This window comes from Blennius ocellaris, assembly GCF_963422515.1.
Source record: "Blennius ocellaris genome assembly, chromosome: 17".
Lineage (NCBI taxonomy): Eukaryota > Metazoa > Chordata > Actinopteri > Blenniiformes > Blenniidae > Blennius > Blennius ocellaris.
Genome location: NC_137666.1, coordinates 1,174,179 through 1,197,305, shown reverse-complemented (window position 1 = coordinate 1,197,305; position 23,127 = coordinate 1,174,179). Strand labels below are relative to the sequence as shown.

Below are 23,127 nucleotides of genomic sequence, written 5' to 3'. Positions count from 1 at the left end.
TTTCTGTTTTTCCAGTTTTCCTTCAGTTTGTTTAGTTAAAATCCGTTTGGGGGGGGGGGGGGGGGGGGGCAGGTGGGTGGAGGGGGGGGTTGGGGGGGTCTGGAGTGTGTGTTTGTCTGCTCTGCATGTATGGCTGCACACAGGCGGCGGTGGTCTTCTTCACCTGGACACGACTCTTAAAGGGTTATTTTATTATATCTTTAAAAAAACAACAACAAAAAAAACGCGTCTTAATTCTGTGGGAAATAAATATTTATCATCTGCATCTTTTCTCCAGCGGCGGATCTAGAGAGTCTCGCGATGGTATGTCTCTCTCTCTCTTCACATTTACACTGTTAAGTGAGAATAAAGCATTTTTAATTGTTCTTTTTTTTTGTTTTTTTGTTTTTTGCACCACATAGTTTGGGCATGTTCTCTTAGTTTCACGGTTTTCTGTTGTGAAATGGTGCAACAGCAGGAAAAAAAACACAACATTTAGTTCTGGATTGTTGTTTTTTTTACAGTGTCGCCATGACAACCGCCACTTTTCCCTTAAGCGGCGGTTCGGTGACGACGGGAGACTTTTTTGAGGGACGTTTTCGGTTTAATTAACGGGAACAGAAGAGGCACATTTTATTTTATTTTTATTTGTTTTGTTTAACAGAGCGGGATGTGTGTTTCTCCCCTGGCCTGCACTGAGATGTCATAATAAATAGCAAATTTCCAAAGTACATGGTTATTTGAAGTTAACCTGTTTTCCTTCTCTCTTTTTTTTCCTCTCTGTGTTTTTCTGGCTTCACTTAAATCACACTCGATCTCTGTGAATTGTTTTTCCACTCTGCACACCTTACAACTCTTATTTTTTTGAATTCTTTTTATCCATGAACATTAGAAAAAGCCTCAAACAAGATAGAAAATGTTTTTTTTTTTCCCAATCTATGCTTTATGATGAAGTTCAAATAAGGTCAATGTTTCCCAAAAATGAAAAATTGAAGTAGAACGGGAATAAATACGACGAAAAAGCACAATTTAGATTAATTTCTTTAACGTTAACGCATGAAAAGTCTCAGTTATTTAGATTTGTGTGTGTTTTTAGTCCAGAAAAATGTATTTTGTTTATAAGAAAACACAAAATAAACGTGGAATCAGAAACTGATGAGCTGCGGAAAAAGTAACTTAACATTGCGTTACTGTCCGTTAATCTATTCAGAGATTAATACGTAAATAAAAGTAAGTAAAAATACGAGGGGTCCTCCTCTGACGTCTCTCTGAGTTCAATCTATTTTCTGTGTTTTCTTTTAAATCACATTATTCACGTCATGACGTTCAGTCGTGTTCCATTGTGCCTCGATAAAAGAGCCTCAATATCAAGTTTTCACAATAAAAGCTGACTGTCACGACAATGTGAAAGTTGTTTGTAAATGTTAAGTAATTCCAGCTTTGGACAAATCACTCAAGTATAAATTTTCACTTTTTTGACGTAGTTTTTTGTACAATTCCAACTGAATATGTCACGAGTTGAACTGATGCCAAGGTTTCATACACGATTAGCGACGGTTGATTTTTTTCCTTCAGGGTGAATTAATTCTGACGACTTCTGCTGAAAATCTGTCAAAACTTTGACTTTTTGGGACAGTGAGTTTATGGTTTTCGTCATTTCGCCCAAAATAAGAGCCTCGGTTTGCAGGGAACGGTCAATGAAGTAGCTTTACGTTGAATTTATATTTTTATCAATTTCGCTTGCGACGTGCATTTTTAACTTCATCACAAGGTTATTTCTGTTGTTCTCTCCAGTATAAAATGGCCTTCCTTGCATGTCATTCAGCCTGTTTCCACCTCTGCAGACAAATCAGTTCGCGTTTCCTTTTTGCTGATTAATTAACACAAGTGGGAATGAAATATCTTGTATTTGTGGGATTTCGAATACCAAATGTGCAAAACTGCTCCTCGTGAGGTGTGTGTGTGTGTGTGAGAGTGTGTGTGTGTGTGTGTGTGTGTGAGGAGGTGGGCTGAAGAAGTGTGTGGACGGTTTTCAGCGGTGGAAACTAAACGTGGTTTCGTTTGTGGACCTGAGCCGCTGCAGGCGTCGTTTATACTTGATGTCTTAAGTTTGAGAGTCGTTTTTTCTAGTGACGAGGTTGAATTTAGTTTCACACTGAGATGCTCTGAATCCCCTTGAGATGCTGTTATTCTTTGGTATTTTTAATTTACTGTTACACACACACACACACACACACACACACACACACACCTTGAAATAGTGGTTTCTGTTGACTGTTTTTTTTTTTTTTACACCTCGCTATGAATCGTCTTTATTTCAGGGAACTGTGCATGGATTTGAAACCTAAGTGAGGTGTTTTTTATGTTTTGTCTTAATATATGTTTTTGGGTTTTCTGCGGCGGTCGAAACCTAAATAAAGGAGACAATTTGAAGGAAGAAAAAAAGAGTCACTGGTTTAATTTTTTTTTTAATGATACTTTTATTGACGCAAACGTTTTCAAGTGAAAACGCAAATCTGTTCATGTTTATTGTGTTTTGTCCTCTGTGGGCGTGGTTTTATTCTGAAACAAACAACTGCACCATCTAGTGGCCCGACACCAGAACTACATTGTTTTCAGTGTTTCTTCTCTTCTTCATCTAACAGCAGTTTGCACTCATAAAGTGGCACTACCGCCATCTGCTGGTTCAAGCTCGGCCATACATTCCTCATCACTTAAAAAAAAAGATAAAGAAAAAGAAGCAATAAGAAAGAATTAGTTTTCTGGTTATGTGTCCCTGTTTGTGTCTGATTGGTTTAAGGAAAAGTTAGATTTTTATTCGGGTCCCCTCAAAAAATCTTCACTTCTATCACTGTATATTGATAATAACAAAAGAGCTATATACATCACACAATACCTTGCTCAGTTTTATTTATTTGTTTGTTTGTTTATTTATTATCATTAGGATACAGCCTGCAGTCTGTCATCATCCAGTATTTGTTAATCCATTTCAGCACATTTCTCAGTGACCAATCAGTCCGGGAGATTAAAGTACACCAGGTATCATCAAAGTAAAATATGTTCAATAATAATTATAATGATAATAATAATTTTAATTTTAATTTAAAATAATAAAAGATAATAATAATAATAATGTACATTTAAATTTAAATAAAAAACAAACAACAACAATAATAATAACTAGAAAATTCCCGCGGAAATTTTATTTGTGCCTGCCACCTGCCGCCCCCTGCCTGCCGAGCGAGGCCGCGGTAGTGTGAAAAATACGTGGAAATCATGTCATTAGCTAGTGATTCTCGATCGCAGCGGCAGCACGAGGCTACACACTCTAAATTTCAGCTCATTTGAACAAACTTTTTTAGCATGCGATGCTAACAGCTAACACCGATTTAAGTGCGTGGAAACCATGTGGTCAGCTAGTAATTCTCGATCGCAGCGCCACCATGAGGCCACCCTCCAAATTTCAGCTCATTTGAACAAACTTGTTAGCATGCGATGCTAACACTTGCGATTTAAGTACGTGGAAACCATGTCATTAGCTAGTGATTCTCGATCGCAGCGCCACCACGAGGCCACCCTCCAAATTTCAGGTCATTTGAACAAACTTGTTAGCATGCGATGCTAACAGCAAACAGCGATTTAAGTGCGTGGAAACCATGTGGTCAGCTAGTAATTCTCGATCGCAGCGCCACCACGAGGCCACCCTCCAAATTTCAGCTCATTTAAACAAACTTGTTAGCATGCGATGCTAACACAAGCGATTTAAGTACGTGGAAACCATGTCATTAGCTAGTGTTTCTCGATCGCAGCGCCAGCACGAGTCCACCCTCCAAATGTGAGCTCATTTGAACAAACTTGTTAGCATGAGATGCTAACACCTGCGATTTGCCTGAAAAGCGCAGAAGTTACCTCCCAGGTGTGGCTGACCTGGGAATCTGGAGTTTTATGACATTCTGAGATGGTAGGCCAATTAGCTTAGCGCGGCGGATAACTAGCTAGTGCGCCGTGATCGCAGCACCCCCATGAGGCCACCCTCCAAATTTCAGCTCAATTGAACAAACTTTGTAGCATGCTAATTGGCATGCTAACAAGTGTTGATGCTGAGTCATTGCCATCAGCATTAAAATGCATTGAAAAGTATGGTGCCTAAGGCTACTGTGTGTGTGTGAGCACTGTGTGGTCAGCCATCATGTTACTGGTCCAGGCAATCAGAGGAGCCGTGTGTGTTGCCAGGCAGATTTGGTGCAGCTTGTGTGATGTCATGGAGCCGGCTCCTGATTGACAAGCTGCTGCAGGTGCAGAGACTATGAGACGTTATCTGAGGGAAGAAGGGGTTTAAGCACAAACGCAGGTCCCGAACAACTGCTTATAGTTGGAGAACCGTGACACTTGGGTGAAAAATCCTTCACCGTGGGCGTCGGGAGAAGTTGAAGGATGAACGTGTGGTGTTTTGGTGTCCTCACGAGGTTCCCGTCTCCCCGTGAGGACTTGAAACAAAATGGCTGGGGATTTGGGGAGAAAATGACTCGTCAAAATGTATTGGTGCGGATGAGGCAGAATCCTGAGCTCCCTATCAATTAAGTCCACTGGAGGGAGAACCGTGTCTCTCTGAGACAAAAGTGTCCCCTCGTGAGAAGCACAAGGCCTGTAGCTACATTTTGATGTATAATATGTTGAGAAAGACAAAGAAATGTGGCCGTGGCGACGAGATAAAAACTTTTTTTTTTGTGTAAAACGGCAGTTTCTCTCACTCTAACTGACATCTCACCCTCTAGCTTTTCCACATACACACCCATACAAAACTGGAAAAAGGAGGGAAAACTTGATGACATTCGAAGGCTGACAGTTGAAAATTGGTAAAACTTGTGAGAAATCTAAGGACATATGTGAATACAGAACAAGTGCGGCAACGTTTTAAGAGTAAGTTTGAGTCTTGTAGCTGAATATTTGGCGACGTGATGTGGCGTGGAAAAAGTGTGATTTTTTTTCTTGTTTTTCTTGGCTCCCATGTTAAGCGGATGTAAAAATCATCGCCGTTTTTTTACGTGTTGTTCGGAAGCCGTTTGCGATATCCACAATCCAAATGGATGCACAGGATTCCCGATAATTCCCTACGTAGCGATATGCTTTTTGTCTACGTACTCCAAACGGTGCGGGACTAGTAGGCCTGCAAACTTTGTGTGGCAGAGGAAGAAAAATAAAAATAATAATAAAAAAAAACGGCGTTTTCCCAGGATTGTAATAATTGTGCGACGCCTCTTAAAGAGGCAGGCACAATTAATAATTCTTCCTTAAAGTTCGGAGACGTTGTCATGCCGCGTTGTGTCCGGATCAGTTCAGGTGACCCGCCTCTGACGTCAGGGGGAAGAAGGCGGGATTTAAACTGTTGATTGACGTGTGCGCGCGCCACTAGCGCGCCTGCGCCGAACGGCACATTGCGGAGCGGCGCGTGCGGCAGGTTGCGGCGGTGATTGGATGCGGGTTTGTGCGTCGGGAAACCGTCGAGCTGGAGCGTGTGTGTGTGTGTGTGTGTGTGTGTGTCTGTGTGAGTGTGTGTGTGAGTGTGTGTGTTTGGTGAAAGGCGGACGATGCAGCAGCCGCAGCGGGGATGGCGCCTCCGCTTCCCCGCAGTGTTTGTGTGCGGGATTAGCCGCTACTTAAGCGCGTTTGCTTTGCGCGGGGTGCGCGGGGGGCGCGCGGAGCCACCGCGCGGCGGAGGCGCCCGCAGTGATCCAGGTCGCCCCTATGGATCCGCGTCCATGGATGTCTTCAAGCCCGCTTTGGACGGTAGTTTGAGTCCCCGGGGCGTCGGAGGAAGCGGATGTTTTTCCGCTGGCCCGCGCCGGGAGGATGGAACCGCGGGCCACCGGCAGCACCGGCACCGGCGGCAGACGCGGCGGCGCGCAGGACGCGGCACCCGCCCGCTCCGGGCGTCTGGACCGCGGTGTTCGACTACGAGGCGACTGCGGAGGACGAGCTCAGCCTGCGCCGGGCGACCTGGTGGAGGTCCTGTCCAAGGACTCGCTGGTGTCCGGGGACGAGGGCTGGTGGACCGGCATGGTCGCGGACCGGGTCGGCATCTTCCCGTCCAACTACGTGAGCGAGGCGAGCCGCGTCCCCCGCGGAGGACGCGGCGCGGGACGGCGGCGCCGAGCAGCAGTACCCGCGGTGCCCCCCCTGCACCGTGAGTAAACCTCGCATTGTTGCGGCGCTCACACACGCACCCCCCCCCCCCCCCCCCCCCCCCCCCCCCTTCCCCCTTTCGCCGGGTCGCGACGATCTTTTGTTTTGCGCCGCGGATGGAGAAAACGCCACGCTGGGAGTGCTGTGGTCATGGTGGGCGCAGTGCTCTCTCTCTCTCTCCTCTCTCTCTCCTCCCCCCCCCCCCCCCCTCCATCTCTGGCCTGCAGAACCAGCTGGCCTCAGCATCCTCTCAGCATCAGGACCGTCATCCATCACCGGGCTCGTGCACGTGCACGTCGCGCCATGCAAGCTCCGGTTACGACACAATCAGCGCGTCCTCCGCAGAAACACGCGTCTTTTCACGCAAATGTGACCTGAACACTGTTGTTATTGGTGCAGAGAATTCGCAGCTTCGTCCCCATAAGAAAGATTCTTTCTTTCATGTTCAGGTTTCAGTTGGACTGAAGTGGTTTCCTGCTTAAAAAAACATGCATTTCAAGGAAAAAAGTCAATTCCCAAACTTATTATTATTTTTTTAAATACAGCAAAGTTTTCCCAGGAGGTGCAGAAAGAGTATCGTCTCATAGACGAGTATAAAATATATATGTAATATATAAAATAAAATAAAGCCGCTGGTCCCCACATCTGCATGTGAAGCAGATGTTTGAGGCCAGATTGTGCCGCCGGCTCTTTGTTCGCCGCCGTCTTCTCCTCCGTCGCCGTTCGTCTCCTGCCGCTGAGACGGCTGGCCTACTTCCTACCCCCCCCCCCCCCCCCCCCCCACCTGAAATATTCATCAAGGTCAGTCTGAATCCAACTCAAACACACGTTTTACTGAAACTCGGCCAAGTGTCAGATTTTCCCATCAGCTTCCTGTATGTGGGGCATCGACGGCGGCGGCGGCGGCGGCTTAGTGCTTCCAGAGCATCCTTGAACCCAACGACCCGCTTTTTGATCCTCGCCTCCTTTTTTTTTTCCTCTAAGAATTAAACTCCTCCCGATCCGCACGACCTCCCGTGACCTAGACGTCAAGATGTAATCTTTTTTTTTTTATTTATTCCCTCCTCCTCAGTCCTGGAAATCGACTTCTCCGAGCTCACGCTGGAGGAAATCATCGGCGTGGGCGGCTTCGGCAAGGTGTACCGCGCGGTGTGGCGCGGCGGCGAGGTGGCGGTGAAGGCGGCGCGGCGGGACCCGGACGAGGACCCCGAGCAGACCCTGGAGAGCGTGCGGCAGGAGGCCAAGCTCTTCGCCATGCTCCATCACCCCAACATCATGGGCCTGCTGGGCGTGTGCCTGCGGGAGCCGCACCTGTGCCTGGTGATGGAGTACGCCCGCGGCGGCCCGCTCAACCGCGCCCTGGCCGGGAAGCGCATCCCGCCGTGCACGCTGGTGGACTGGGCGGTGCAGGTCGCCCGGGGCATGCGCTACCTGCACAGCCAGGCCATCGTGCCCGTCATCCACCGAGACCTCAAGTCCAGCAACAGTAAGGCTGCGTCTCAATTCTACCCCTCAGCCCTTCATCTTACCCCTACCCCTTTGAATTGCGCGTTCATGAGAGTCTGAGGGGTGTCCCGTTTCACTACTGTTCAGAGGCGAAGGGCTGTTTACCCCTCCAAACATAGCGTTTACAGATGCACACTTTAAACAGAGGGGTAGGAGGACACGGCGCCAAAGGACTCGCATTTCACATATATACTTCTAAAGTTCTATAAACCTGTTGTGTTTTATACTAGTAAGAACGGCAGTAGCGCTGCCGTCTGCCGTATGGAGCTTCCGTGTGTCTTTGTTTGGTAGAGACCGTGTTTATAACGGGGGCGGGGCTGAGCAGAGGGAGAGGGGGGTACCAAATCTAAGGGCTGAAACTTTTATCCCTTTGCCTTTGCCCTCGTTTTGGAGGCGGAGGGCTAAGGGGTAGGCGAGGGCTAAGGGGTATTTGGAGTGCTAAGGGGTAGGCGGAGGGCTAAGGGGTAGGCGGAGGACTAAGGGGTAGGTGGAGGGCTAAGGGGTAGGCGGAGCGCTAAGGGTAGGCGGAGGGCTAAGGGGTAGGCGGAGGGCTAAGGGGTATTTGGAGTGCTAAGGGGTAGGCGGAGGGCTAAGGGGTAGGCGGAGGGCTAAGGGGTAGGCGGAGGACTAAGGGGTAGGTGGAGGGCTAAGGGGTAGGCGGAGCGCTAAGGGTAGGCGGAGGGCTAAGGGGTAGGCGGAGGGCTAAGGAGTAGGGGGTTCTTTTATTCAGGACAGAATCGGTTCTACAAGACGATCAGGGTGTGATCAGTTACATAATGGACAATTTTTTTAAATGATATATATATTTTGGGTTAACAGAACAATAAAAGGAGAGACGTAAAAACCAAAATAAGCAAATTTCACATGGAAACGTTTGGGCTCGACGTCGTTCCAGAGAGGAAACTGCAGCAGTCCTCGTCGTCCGTCGTTCAGTCGTAATAATCGTCGCGGCGAAATTTTGTTTTTCTTTCTAAACTCGCTTATTTCATAACCATTCGCGATGACGTCCGTGCGTATCCTCGCATACGCACGGACGCGGTAAAACAACGCAGTCACTCATTTATTACGTTTTTTTTTTAGCATTTCGCAATAAAACGCTTCACTTCCTGTGTTAAGCACACGACTACGGAAGCCTAAAAGGATCACAACAAAACTTCAGAATAAGATAATAAGATAAATCACAGTGCCTGTTCAACAGTGTCACTCTCGTCTCATTGACATTATATTATTTGCTTCCTTTTATCAAACGCTAATATTTACAGGAAAATGGTGCTTAAGTGGGTTTTTTTTTTTTTACGTCTTACATTTTTCATATATTTTAACTCATTTAGTCCAGTTGTAGGTGAATTTATTGCTTTGGAGATGAAATATGAACGTTGTCGCTGCCATCCTGTACATTTCATCAACATCCTTCCATCATTTCCAGTCGGGGTTTTTTTAACGCAATATGAAAAATCTACGAATTTGTGGAAATTTTCTGAGATTTTTTAATTGAAAACTTTTTAGTAAATTGATGTCCATCAATTTATTCATTTTTTTAATTAATTTACTTATAAATAAGTAAATTTTAAAGCAACTTGTCAATTTGTAAAATGACTGAGTATTTCCGCCCTGAAACGCTCCAGTTAGTTTATTTCTATTTGATTCACTGGCAAACAAATAAATCAAGAACTTTCAAGTGATGAATATCAGGGAGCCGAAGGAGGAATTACTGCTTCTGCTGATTTAAAGACTCGACAGACGTCAAATAAGGACAATTAATGGACTTCAGACTCAATTTTGTGGTTAAAAACTACTTGTGTCCTGCAAATAAACCTTGATATACGAATAAAAGGTCGAACATTCGCGGTAAAAAAATCAATCGTTTTGTTGTGTTTGGACGCAGAAATGAAAGGTCACGTTCACATTTAGTCGAGCGCAGAGACGTTTTGCTTCAGCATTTGACGTTTCTCACTGCAGATTTTATTAATTTAACATTCCTTCCTGTTTAATAATAATTGAAATCAAATACCGCAGGACAAGATGAAGATTTCACATTGCCCTGCAGAGTGTGATAAACAGCATTAGAGTTAAATCACAGTGTGACTCGCGCTGTTTGCATGTAATTCAGAAAATAAACTAAAAAGAAGAAAGGAGCAGAAATGAAAAGGCGTTTGCAGTCTTGTGTGGCGGTTTGTAATCCCTCATTTCACCCAACCGGATTCCCCCCCCCCTCCCCCCCCCGTAAACCCCAAGCCTATTACTGAGGATTTGCCCCGACGCTCCTCCTTATTGGCCGCCGCCGCCGAGCTCCTCGTTCCGCCATTGGCTCGGGGCGTCTGACTCCCGGGAGGTCGTTTTAAAGTGCTGAAAGTCACTGTGGAGGAGTCGCCGTGCTGTCGCCGTGCCGTCGCCGTGCCGTCGCCATGCCGACGCCGTCGCCACGTTCACGCACAGCGTTCAGACGCGTCGCAGGCTTCAGGAAGTGGCTGGGAAATTAAATGGAAAACATTCACGCGGATGAAATTCCACTTATATCTGACATGCCGGGGCGATTTATAAACGACTTTTTGGACAAATTCTACACCGATTCATGTTCTTTACAGCCGAGTTGCGGCGCCGTGGCTGGTTTTACGTTTTATTCCAGCTCGTTTTGACTGGATTGTTTCTGGATCTTTCTTTAACCTTTGACCTTTATTCTCCTCCCTCTGTATTTTAAGCTTTTATGTAAATTAAATTCAGCTCCTCGCTGTGATTTATTCACAAACTCTTTCATGTATTATGCGGCGGGGACTTATTTTCACGTCTATTTCGGTGGTTTCAGGTCACAGGATTTCTTTCTTTCTTTCTTCTTTAGAGAGAAAACAACATTTGTCAGATTTTGTTAGCAGGTAAATCAGTTACCTACTAATCAGCTGGAATAATGTACAAATAATAACAGCAAAACAAAGAGGTCATATTATTCAGCTTTTCAACACGTTCACAAGGTCTCGTTGGTTTAAAAACATTCTATTCAAAGTTTATTGATTGTCCTCCATTAGAATATTGGATCCTAGGAGCTGCATTCAGAATCTGCTGTGTCTGTATGAGCTGGACTGGCTCCGCCCACACACACGCCCATCTATAGGAAGAGGTAGGAAGTACTTCCTCTTGTGGCGCCATGTGCCAGAGCAGAGCTGCCTGATTGTGGAAGGAGTCAAAGGGGAGGAGCCTACCTTGATTGTGATTGGCTGAACCCCCCCGATGACACTATAGAGGGTTTGATTTCTGATTGGCTGGTTGTAGCAACACAGTTTTTAACTTCTGGAACACTCCAGGGAGAGAGAGGACACACTTTCTTCACCTCTGGGGCGTCGGTCCAGATGTGGAGACGATTATTACTGCTGGAAAACCTTCAGAAATTGAATTTTGCAGAATATGACCTTTTAATGAAATATAAATCTAATAAATGGACTCTTATTCCTTATTTCTAGAGCATAAAACTCAAATCTATTGCAAATAAATGAACATTTTCTTGATAAAAGCACCTGAAATAGAACCTTAGTTCTTAGTTTAAAGCTTTTCTGCAGCTTTTAGCCAGTTTTAACTAATTCGCCCTGATATAGTATTAATTTGATTACCTTCATTGAAATAACTGCATGTAATGTCATTTTTGTGTCGTATCCAGATTTCATCCTTGGGCAGGCTGGATTGAACCCAGTTTGACATTTCAATGACTCCTATTGGGAAAAGTTTTGAGAAAAGCATTGAATTTATATTTGTTATTGCGTGTTGAAGACTGGTTTAGTTTGTCGGATCGGATTTATCACATTTTATCTATCTTTAGCATCTGATGTCTTCTTTCATGTAGCTTCAGTGTCAATAGAAGAGCGTTTTAGAGGAACCCTGCTTTGCTTGTGCATGTTAGAAAGTGAATGTTGTTTTGTTGTTGTTGTTGTTTTTTAGTGGGTGTGTTGCAACCGGATATTTCAGTTGTGTAACGGTCGGTCTTTTCCTCGAAGTCTCTCTCACTCACAGTGAAGCCATTCGCTTTGATCAAAGGGAGGCTGTTTTTGTCTCTGTGAGTCGTCGCTCACCATCTTTTGCTTTGTTTCTTCTCTCTTTCTCTCCTTTCATCCCTTCCATCCTCTCATCACGGCCTCCCACCAACCGCACCCTGTTTTGTCTTATCATTTCCCTCTTGCACCGGGTCTCCTCTAACATCTCCAATCCTCCAAACCGTTTTGATTTATTATTTTATATTTTTTAATTTAATTTAACCACCACCCACCAATCTGCACAAACTCCACCCCCCCTCCTCCTCCTCCTCCCTTCCACCTTCCCCTCCTCCTCGCCATCCAAAAACCTCCAGTCCTAATCCTGGAGAGGGTGGAGTTGGAGGACCTCAGCAACAAGACCCTGAAGATCACGGACTTCGGTCTGGCCCGAGAGTGGCACCGCACCACCAAGATGAGCGCCGCCGGCACCTACGCCTGGATGGCGCCCGAAGTCATCCGCTCGTCCACGTTCTCCAAGGGGAGCGACGTTTGGAGGTGGGCGGAGGAGGAGGTGGAGGAGGAGGTGGAGGTTTCTGGGGGAAAACGCAGAACCGCAGACGGGCAGCAAACTACACAATTTAATGAAAAAAGTACAAATTAAAGTCTCTGAATCAACCAGGAAACCTCTTGGCACCTCAAAAGCTTCAAAGCATCAAAGCTTTGATGTGAGTTTGTAAAAACCTGCATAAAACAACGACTTTACGAGAAGATTTTTGGACATTTCACAATATTTTGCACCATTAAAATAAAAAAAAAGGAGCTGTTTTGAGAAAATATTGACAACAGTGGAAGACTTTTTAATTTTAAAGGTTATTATGCTCATATTTCTCATTGGGATCAAAGGGCTGTATGTCGCCTCTGAACTAAACTGTGTTTGACGCCTTCGACTGAATTTTGTCAAACATTTTTAACGGATAATTTTATCATACTTAATTGCTTTTCAAACACAATTTCTCCATAAAACGTACAAAAACTCAGATTGATCAGTACGTTTTCTCAGTAATCCGTCTGACGTGTTAATTCTTTTTTTTCATTTCAACTCGACTCGTCAATTTAGCATCAGTTCTGTTGTCGGAACGGATTCATCCACTTCCTGTTTTATTTTACGAAAATCAAGTATGTGATGCTTCTGATTGTTCGATTAGCGTTAATTTCAATGATTTAAGAAAAAACAAAAACATAATTCTGTTAATTTGTGGTGCATTTTTATTAAAAAGAGCCACACGGGGCTTATCAAAGCTCATAGATATGAAACACATGGACAGAACAAGTATAAATATCAGAAAAATTTTAATAAAATATAAATGTGAAAGTACTTTGGTCCATCTATGTGAAGTTATCAACAAAACACTGACAGAATTAATAAGCCCAACCAAACAAAAAAATGCGTATATGTAAAATGTAGGTAGTTTTGCTTTCATGCTGTCTCATTTTTTAACCCTTTCTAACACTCTGCTCTGTCGTCTTTCCACACGTTGCAGCGTTTTCCTCCCTCCTTTCCTGCTCCTGCCTGCATGCGGCGTTTCTTTAATCTAAAACCATCCGGAGCGGCACTGAGATTTTACATTAAAGCGGTAATGAGAGGAAGATAAACGAGCGGCGTGCCGGAACATTATGAATGAATATTATGGTGTTTTGTTTGTTTTTTTGTGAAAACGGTGATTTTCTATCAGAATCGGTGTCGACAACTGAGCCGAGACCACGGAAAAGGTCCGAAACGTAGTTTTTGTCATAACGCGGTCAGTTTTTAATCCCCCATCCTCTGATGCAGTGACGTCATGACCCGGGTTAGCGGTGAGGGGTCAAAGGTCAGGAGGCATGTTCCTGATGACGGAACATTGTGGCTTTTGTTTGACGACAATCGGTGCAACACTGACTTTTGACCCAATCAGTAGTTTTTGCACACAAAAAAACAGTTAAAATACATGAATACAAACCAATAAATAGATAAACAAATAATTAAATAGCTTGAGATTTGCACGTGTCCAAACAAACTCCTCGTCTCAGTTTCTCCATAATAAAACTCGCTCACGTCACTGGTGCGACGCCGTGGTCTGGATCAACAACAGGATTATGAAAGTAGAAAGAAGACATCCAGTGAGGATTCTAGTTGATTTAGATCTATTATTTAAAAACGCTGAATCGTCATATTGATCGGTCTAATAGTTTCCAACAGATTCATGATGCAGTTTATTGACGGTGGTGATTCTGGAAAAGCTTCAAGTTGCTTTGACGGAGAAGGAATCTGTCATTTCTGACCGCATTCTGCAGTTTTTGTGATTATTTTTCTTCTTTCGGCAAATTCATTCCCGCCAAGAAACCTTCAGTGATCGTTGACCTTTTGATTGCTTTTCACCAGATTTAAAAAAAATCTGTAATTTCTTATCTAAAATCAGATTGAACTGATCGTCCTGCGATCATGTAAATGACAACATCGAGGTTCCATTTAGAAATTCGTGGGGAAAAAAAGGGCCAAACTTTGGTTCTGTGTCAGTTTTTACAGGCAACAAAGGAGAAAAACTGTCATTCGGCTGCGAGAACGGACGTTTTTCTCGTGTTCGATGTGAAAACAAGTGAAAACAACCATCTGCACTTACGTTTTTCAAGAACTCCGAGTCGTCACAGACTTTGAGTTTGACGACGGGAACCTTCAAGACGAGAAAATCAACGTTATCCGGTTCGCCTGACGGTGGTCATAATGTTGTGGCCGACCGGCGAATGGCGGACGTGAAGGTAGAGCTTCGTTAATCCTGGTTTTTTTTTCATTAGTCGGGTAATTAACCCGCTCCCGCCATCCAGTCACATGGATCAGTCCGGCGCTCCTCTCGGTTGCTGGCGTTTTTCTCAGCTTGACCTTTTCAGTCTCACCTTGGTATTTTACATGAGCGGGGTGCGAAGCACTGCCCTTCTCTTGAGGAGAAGCCGTTTCCGAAGGCGTTTGCCCGACGATCACATCCACAGCTCGGCTCTTCTTTGTGTCTTTGAAGCTACGGCGTCCTCCTGTGGGAGCTGCTGACCGGCGAGGTCCCGTTCCGAGGCATCGACGGCCTGGCGGTGGCGTACGGCGTGGCCATGAACAAACTGGCCCTGCCCGTCCCCTCCACCTGTCCCGAGCCGTTCGCCCGCCTCATGGAGGGTGAGGGAACGTTTCGTTGCTCTCTGAAGGCGTCAGAAGGGGTCACGTGTCATGTTTGCCTGAGATCAAAGTAATGATCAAAGAGCGTTTCGTCTCCCGCCACAGACTGCTGGAGCTCCGACCCCCACTGCCGACCTCACTTCACCGCCGTCCTCGACCATCTGACGGCCATCGAGGAGTCGGGCTTCTTCGAGATGCCGGCGGAGTCGTTCCACTCGCTGCAGGACGACTGGAAGCTGGAGATCCAGGAGATGTTTGATCAGCTGAGGACCAAGGAGAAGGTGAACCCAGGCTTGTTTCAGGGAGGGTTTTTAAACCTAACCCTAACCACCAACCTAACCTTAACCCTCAACCAACCCTAACCTGCAACCTAACCCTCAACCTATCCCTAACCCCCAACCTAACCTTAACCCTCAACCTAACCCTAACCCCAAACCTATCCCTAACCCCCAACCTATCCCTAACCCCCAACCTAACCTTAACCCTCAACCTAACCCTAACCCCAAATGTAACCCTAACCCCCAACCTATCCCTAACCCCCAACCTAACCTTAACCCTCAACCTAACCCTAACCCCAAATGTATCCCTAACCTCCAACCAAACCCTAACCCCCAACCTAACCTAACCCCCAACCTAACCCTAACCCCAAATGTAACCCTAACCCCCAACCTAACCCGCAACGCAACCCTAACCTTCAACCTAACCCCCAACCTAACCCTAACCCTCAACGTAACCCTAATCCCAACCTAGCCTAACCCGCAACGTAACCCTATCCCCCAACGTCACCCTAACCTTCAACCTAACCCAAACCCCCAACCTAACCTTAACCCCCAACCGAACCTTAACCCTCAACCTAGCCATCAACGTAACCCTAACACCCAACCTATCCCTAACCCCGCAACCTAACCCTAACTCCCAACCTAACCCTAATCCTCAACCTAATCTTTACCCCCAACCTAACCCCCAATGTAACCCTAACCCACAACCTAACCCTTACCGCCAACCTAACCTTAACCCCCAACCTAGCACCCAATGTAACCCTAACCCACAACCTAACCCAAACCCCCAACCTAACCCTAACCCCAACCTAACCCTAACCCCAACCTAACCTTAACCCCCAACCTAACCTTAACCCTCAACCTAACCCTAACTCCCAACCTATCCCTAACCCCAACCTAACCCTAACCCTAACCCTAACCCACTGGGGAATCCTCGGCAGGAGCTGCGGTCGTGGGAGGAGGAGCTGACCCGGGCGGCGCTGCAGCAGAAGTGCCAGGAGGAGGCGCTGCGGAGGCGCGAGCAGGAGCTGGCGGAGCGGGAGATCCACATCCTGGAGCGCGAGCTCAACATCATCATCCACCAGCTGTACCAGGAGAAGCCCCACGTGGAGAGCCGGCAGGGGAAGTTCCGCCGCAGCCGCCTCAAACTGAAGGACGGGAACCGGATCAGCCTGCCCTCAGGTGCTTCCAGAAACTTCTCCGCCCTTCTGACCGATGGCATTCTACAGTTAGTTACTTATTATGACATGCTGGACGAACACACTGGACCTAAAACTGCAAAAAAAACAAATAATTCTAATAATATTGTAAAGTTTGAGTGGGGAAATGTTACTTTTTTTTCATATGAAAGCCTCAAACATGTGGAATGAAACATTTTCACAATTAGAAAGTAAATCCAATTAGTATATATACAAACCAGTGCACAAATATATCACAAAAAACACATGTATATACCACTGTTTACATAAAAATACAAGATATTCCCAGACGTTTTTCTACACAATCGTATAATTTGCATTGTTACGGCAGCCAATACAGCAAATATATAAATGTATATAGCATTGCTCTGCACAACAACAACAACAATTTGTATATTTACTTGGAATTGCAGTGTTTTATTGAGACAAGACAACAGTGAGACTTGAGCTGCGGCGGTTAATTAAGAACCACGAGAATCAAATCCACACCGGATGCAGTAAAATACCACATATTTAGTACTTCTCTCACTGCATCATTCATCAGGAGGCATCATTATTATTATTACATGTTGAAATCGCTCTCGTTATTTTCCAAAACTTCAAGCCATTTAGAAGTTACCTCAGGAAATCTGAACACTTTCTTCACGGATTCTTTTGTCTTTCGCACCGAAGGTGATAAAAACATGTGGAGTTGCTCAAAAAATTAGCATTAAAACTTGATTATGGTGTGAAATTGGGCTGCATGTCGCTCCTATTGACATTTACATCACATTCACGTGGGAAAATGTGACTTTTTATAAAGTAAAACTAGCTTTAAATTCACATTATTTCATTGATATCATGGGTTTTTTTGTTTTTTTGTCAAAAACTGTGAAGAATCCCGTCATGCATTTGTGCCTTTATTAACTTCAGTTTGTGTGTCGTCCCAGATTGACGATTCCCAGTTAGACGATATTGTTTTAACCTAGATAGACGATTCCCAGATAGACAACAGTGTTTTTTCCCAGATAGACGATTCCCAGGTAGACGACAGTCTTTTTCCCAGATAGACGATTCCCAGGTAGACGACAGTCTTTTTCCCAGATAGACGATTCCCAGTTAGACAACAGTGTTTTTTCCCAGATAGATGATTCCCAGTTAGAAGACAGTGTTTTTCCCAGATAGACGATTCCCAGTTAGACGACTGTTTTTCCCAGATAGACGATTCCCAGTTAGACGACAGTCTTTTTCCCAGATAGACGATTCCCAGTTAGACAACAGTGTTTTTTCCCAGATAGATGATTCCCAGTTAGAAGACAGTGTTTTTCCCAGATAGACGATTCCCAGTTAGACGACTGTTTTTCCCAGATAGACGATTCCCAGTTAGACGACTATTTTTTCCCAGATAGACGATTCCCAGTTAGACAACAGTGTTTTTTCCCAGATAGACGATTCCCACTTAGACGACTGTTTTTCCCAGATAGACGATTCCCACTTAGACGACTGTTTTTCCCAGATAGACGATTCCCAGTTAGACGACAGTGTTTTTTCCCAGATAGACGATTCCCACTTAGACGACTGTTTTTCCCAGATAGACGATTCCCACTTAGACGACTGTTTTTCCCAGATAGACGATTCCCAGTTAGACGACAGTGTTTTTTCCCAGATAGACGATTCCCAGTTAGACGACTATTTTTTCCCAGATAGACGATTCCCAGTTAGACGACTGTTTTTCCCAGATAGACGATTCCCAGTTAGACGACTATTTTTTCCCAGATAGACGATTCCCAGATAGACGATTCCCAGTTAGACAACAGTGTTTTTTCCCAGATAGACGATTCCCACTTAGACGACTGTTTTTCCCAGATAGACGATTCCCACTTAGACGACTGTTTTTCCCAGATAGACGATTCCCAGTTAGACGACAGTGTTTTTTCCCAGATAGACGATTCCCAGTTAGACGACTATTTTTTCCCAGATAGACGATTCCCACTTAGACGACTGTTTTTCCCAGATAGACGATTCCCACTTAGACGACTGTTTTTCCCCAGATAGACGATTCCCAGTTAGACGACTATTTTTTCCCAGATAGACGATTCCCAGTTAGACGACTATTTTTTCCCAGATAGACGATTCCCAGATAGACGATTCCCAGTTAGACAACAGTGTTTTTTCCCAGATAGACGATTCCCACTTAGACGACTGTTTTTCCCAGATAGACGATTCCCACTTAGACGACTATTTTTTCCCAGATAGACAATTCCCAGTTAGACGACTATTTTTTCCCAGATAGACGATTCCCAAATAGCAAAAGCACATTTCATTGATATCATGTTTTTTTTTGTCAGAAACTGTGTGAAGAATCCCGTCATGTATTTGTGTCGTTATTAACTTCAGTTTATGTGCTTTTTTTTTTTTTTTTTCAAAATCCTTTCAGATTTCCAGCACAAGATCACGGTGCAGGCGTCTCCGTCCCACGACCGGCGGAGGAGCCTGCTGAGCAGCTGCTCCAGTCCCCCGACCAGCCCGCCGATGCCCCCCCGCCTCAGAGCCATCCAGCGTAAGCACCTCCACCCGTCCCCACCCCCCCCCCCCCCCCCCCCCCCACCCCCAACGACGTGTTGTTCTGACTCCCGTGTGGTTTCGGCAGTGACCCCGGCGGAGGGCTGTGGCGCCTGGGGCCGCGGCGCCGGCCTCCACCCGGACGACAAGGAGAAGGAGGAGGAGGAGCGGGGGGAGGAGCAGGAGGAGGAGGGGGGGGAGGAGGAGCGTGAGAGGAAGGGCTCCAGGAAGAAGGGCCGGTCCCGAGGAGGCGGCCCGCACAGGGAGCACAGCGCCGACGCCAGGTGTGGCAAAAGAGCCCAGCTTGTAGGGGGTGGGGGGGTGGGGGGGCGCTTGGGGGTGTACTGACGTGTGACGTGTCGTTTGCAGCGTGAAGCCCCCCCACGAGGGCAGCAGGCAGCGCTCCTGCAGCGCCCCCAACCTCCGCAGGTCCCCGAGACACAGTCCGGCCGTGCCGGGCGTGCCGAGCCTGCTGGAGATGGGTGAGCTGTGTGTGTGTGTGTGTGTGTGTGTGTGTGTGTGTAAGTGTGTGTGTGTGTGTGTGTGTGTGTGTGTGTGTGTGTGTGTGTGTGTGTGTGTGTGTGTGTGTGTGTGTGTGTGTGTGTGTGTGTGTCAGTGTTTTGGCCCCCCGGGGGGGGGGGGCCGACAGATGTGCTTGTTTGCAAGCTGCACGAGTGGAAACGAGCTGCAGCGGGCGGGGGGGGGCGGGGGAGGGGGAGGGGGGGTAATTATGCACGCTCAGCAAAACAGATTTAGGAGTTTGGGAGTGAAGTCGTTATCGCACAGTGGCCCGAAATGACGTCATGCTTCGGTTTGGGGGAGAGTCTGTCTGAAGTCCTGGATCTGAAAAGCCTCCACATTGGGAAATACTTTTTTTTCTGTATTTACTTGATTCCTGTTAATAAAACTTTGATGAGAACGACTTTATATTGTTAATAGAGGCTACAGAGTTTCACATTTTAACATTTTTGGGTGGTGGTGGTGTGATTCCAGATTTTTCCAAACAAAAAAGTGTCCCTTGGCTCAAAAAGGTTGAAAAACACTGTTTTATCGGTTGCATGTATGAGGAGAAGAATGAGAATTCCTGTATTTTGTCACGTATTCCTGCACGTTGCTGAAGTTAAAACGAAGAAACTGACGATACAAACTTTAAATGTCTTCCAGAAAATGAAGATTGCTGCTTTACCACTGAGGCCGGCGCGGCTCCCGGCCAGTCCTACCTCTGTATTCCCTTCCACAAGGACGCCCACCTCCCCCTCCCCCCCCCTGCCGTCGCCGCCGCCGCCGAGGCCGAAGGCGAGGAGTACTGCGTGGGCGGCCAGCTTCCGGGCACCCCCCCCTGCAGGAAGAGCCCGGGGGGGGGCCGGCGCTCCGAGCTGGTGCTGCTGGGCTGCGGCGCCCTGCTGGCGGCGGTCGGCCTGGGCTACAACCTCCTGGCTCTGGCCCAGCCGGGCGAGAACGTGAAGCCGCGGTGGGAGGGCTTCTTCCACAGGGCGGGGGGCGGCGGGAGGCGGACCTCCAGCCCGCCGGCGCGCAGGCTGTTCCGCCGGGAAAGCCCGCTGAAGGTGGCGGCGGCGGCAACGGCGGCAGCGGTGGCGCCCCCCCCCCCTCCCCGAGCGAGGCCTCCCCTCCTCCTACACGCTGCTCTCCCTGTCCTCGGTGTCCGACTGCAACTCCACGCGCTCGCTGCTGCGCTCCGACAGCGAGGAGCTGCTGGTCTGCCGCCCCGCCGCCGCCACCATCCCGCCGCCGGCCCCCGTCAACCCGCTGGTCAACACCCACCTGGAGAGCTTCAAGCGGAACCCCCGCCAGTCGCTCACGCCCACACACGTGCCCTCCGCCCCCGCCCCCGCCTCCGCCCGCAGCCTCCGCCGGACGCCGTCGGACGGCGCCATCAAGAAGAGCTGCGCCCCGAGTCTGGAGCCGCTGCCGGAGAGACCCCCCGTGGAGAGCTCAGGTAGCGCCGCGCCGCCATTTTGAAGGTTCTTCTTCGTTGCTTTGTCACTGGAAGCTACGAGAACGTCTTTCTACCTTTTGCCTTCATGACGAGGCTTTTACCTTCCTCGTGTCGTTTTCTTCAGTTTGGATTGGTGTCGTCCCAGTTAGACGATTCCCAGTTAGACGATTCCCAGATAGACGATTCCCAGATAGACGATTCCCAGTTAGACGATTCCCAGTTAGACGATTCCCAGATAGACGATTCCCAGATAGACGATTCCCAGTTAGACGATTCCCAGTTAGACGATTCCCAGTTAGACGATTCCCAGTTAGACGATTCCCAGATAGACGATTCCCAGATAGACGATTCCCAATTAGATTATTACCAGATAGACGATAGTGTTTTTTTCCCGGATAGACGATTCCCGGATAGACGATTCCCAGATAGACGATTCCCAATTAGATTATTACCAGATAGACGATAGTGTTTTTTTCCCAGATAGACGATTCCCAGTTAGACAACTATTTTTTCCCAGTTAGACGATTCCCAGTTAGACGATTCCCAGATAGACGATTCCCAGTTAGCAAAAGCACATGTTACTTTGTTTGAGGCTTTTGCATTCATTCATTTGACTTTTGATTCTGTCCTGTGGCTTTTGTATCCATATTGCATTTTTTGTTGTTTTGTTTTTTGCATTGATGTTGTGACTTTTGCCTTCTTGTACTTTTTACATTCATTCATTCGACGTGTGCAATTGTCTTAAGACTTTTGCACTCATTTGGAGTTGTTTTGTTTTTTTACTGCATTGCTGTCGTGTCTTTTTCCTTCTTTTTGTGTTTTTTGCATCCATGTTGTTGCTTTTGCATTCATTTCTTTGGCTTCTTTTTAATTGGAACTCGTTTATTTAAGTTTATAGTTTTTTTCCCCCTTATTTCTTTGTATTTCAGCCGGAACGGGCGTCTTCAAAGGCTTCAAAGAGGACCGCCCGGAGGTCCCCCGCCTCCCGGACCCCAACCTGGTCTTCCCCCCGACGCCCCGACGCCGCTGCGCCCCCGAACGCCCCAAAACCCTGGACTTCGTGGCGCGGCCCCGGCCGTCGCCCCGGGCGCGCCCCGACGCCTTCTGGGCGGAGCCCAGGCCCCGAGGCAACGGCGAGTCGCCCGCCAACACCTCCAGCACCGAGACTCCGCCCACCGTGGAGTTCGGGCGAGACCCGGCGGTGCCGCCGACGCCCCTGGAGGCGCCGACGCCGTACTCCCCCCGCCGGAACCTCAACCTGCTGGACCGGCAGGACGAGGGCCAGTGCCGCGACGGCACGGCGGCCCTCTGCGGGCCCGAGGGCCGCCGGCCCCCCAGGGACTCGCCGTACCGCTACCGACCGGGCTTCTGGTCCTGAACCCCCCGGGGGGGGGGGAGGGGAGGGGGGGGGCACGGCGGACTCAGCTTGGTCTTTCTGGAAGGAACCTCTGATCGGTTCAGTGAATCACTGAGTCACGTCGACTGTGAATATTTCACCTTCCTCTCGTTTCTTTGTAAAAAAAACTTTGAATTTGGTATCAAAGCAAAAAAAACAAACAAAAAAAAAACGACGAGACGCTCGTTCTGTCTTTCGTTTCTATACTTGAAGAGCGGCTCCGGACCGCTGGCAAAGCTTTGCGCACGTTTGTTGAGTTCAAGATTATGCATTTATTTGAAGTGCACTTTGGGAAAGCGTCATGAATGTAAAGCGTAAAGGGTTGTTGTTGGGTTTTTTTTTTATTATTATTATTATTATTATTAGCAAATTGTCCCGTGAAGGAGTTCCGTGTCCCACTCCGTGTCCCACTCCACACCCACCCACACCACCGATCACTAGTTGTGCAGATGAGCGTCCCGGCGATGTGGGACTCTGCACCATATGAGCACCTCTTCGTATTGCCGGTCGAGTAAAGCCCCCCCCCCCCCCCCCCTGCAGTGAACTGCACTGCCAATTAGAACCACACAAAAAACAACTTCCTTTGTAAATCTGCCTGGTAAATGGCAGGGTTGTTGTTCAAAGTGTGTGTGGGTGGAAACGTCTCTGCATCACTGAGCTCTAATGTAAATGAAGACACTTTCCAACTGCGAACCACGAAACACCCTATAAGAGGTGTCAAAAACACGTTTTGGCTCAGGCTTCATCTAACGAGCCGGCGAAATGGTGCCATAATAACCTTTTAAATTCAAACTGTACAGCAGTGTTTTTCAACCTATATTGAGCCAAGGCACTTTTTTCTTTGGGAAACTCTGGAGGCACACCACCACCTCCACCACCACCACCACCACCCGGAAATGTTAAAATGTTCGACTCTGTAGCCTCTATTAACAATAT

General features: G+C 47.2%; 1 protein-coding gene across 1 annotated transcript; it reads left to right on the top strand.

Annotated features, from left to right (window-relative positions):
• Positions 1 to 5,738: 5,738 nt before the first annotated feature.
• On the top strand, positions 5,739 to 22,173 carry map3k9 (mitogen-activated protein kinase kinase kinase 9; the record flags this gene model as incomplete). Its single annotated transcript, XM_080512574.1, is given in 16 exon segments — positions 5,739 to 5,783; positions 5,785 to 5,805; positions 5,807 to 5,966; positions 5,969 to 6,163; positions 7,235 to 7,648; positions 11,999 to 12,179; positions 14,672 to 14,820; positions 14,926 to 15,101; positions 16,040 to 16,280; positions 18,714 to 18,836; positions 18,927 to 19,005; positions 19,036 to 19,122; positions 19,208 to 19,320; positions 20,003 to 20,441; positions 20,443 to 20,795; positions 21,725 to 22,173. Coding segments are annotated over 16 exon segments (3,225 nt in total).
• Positions 22,174 to 23,127: the final 954 nt, after the last annotated feature.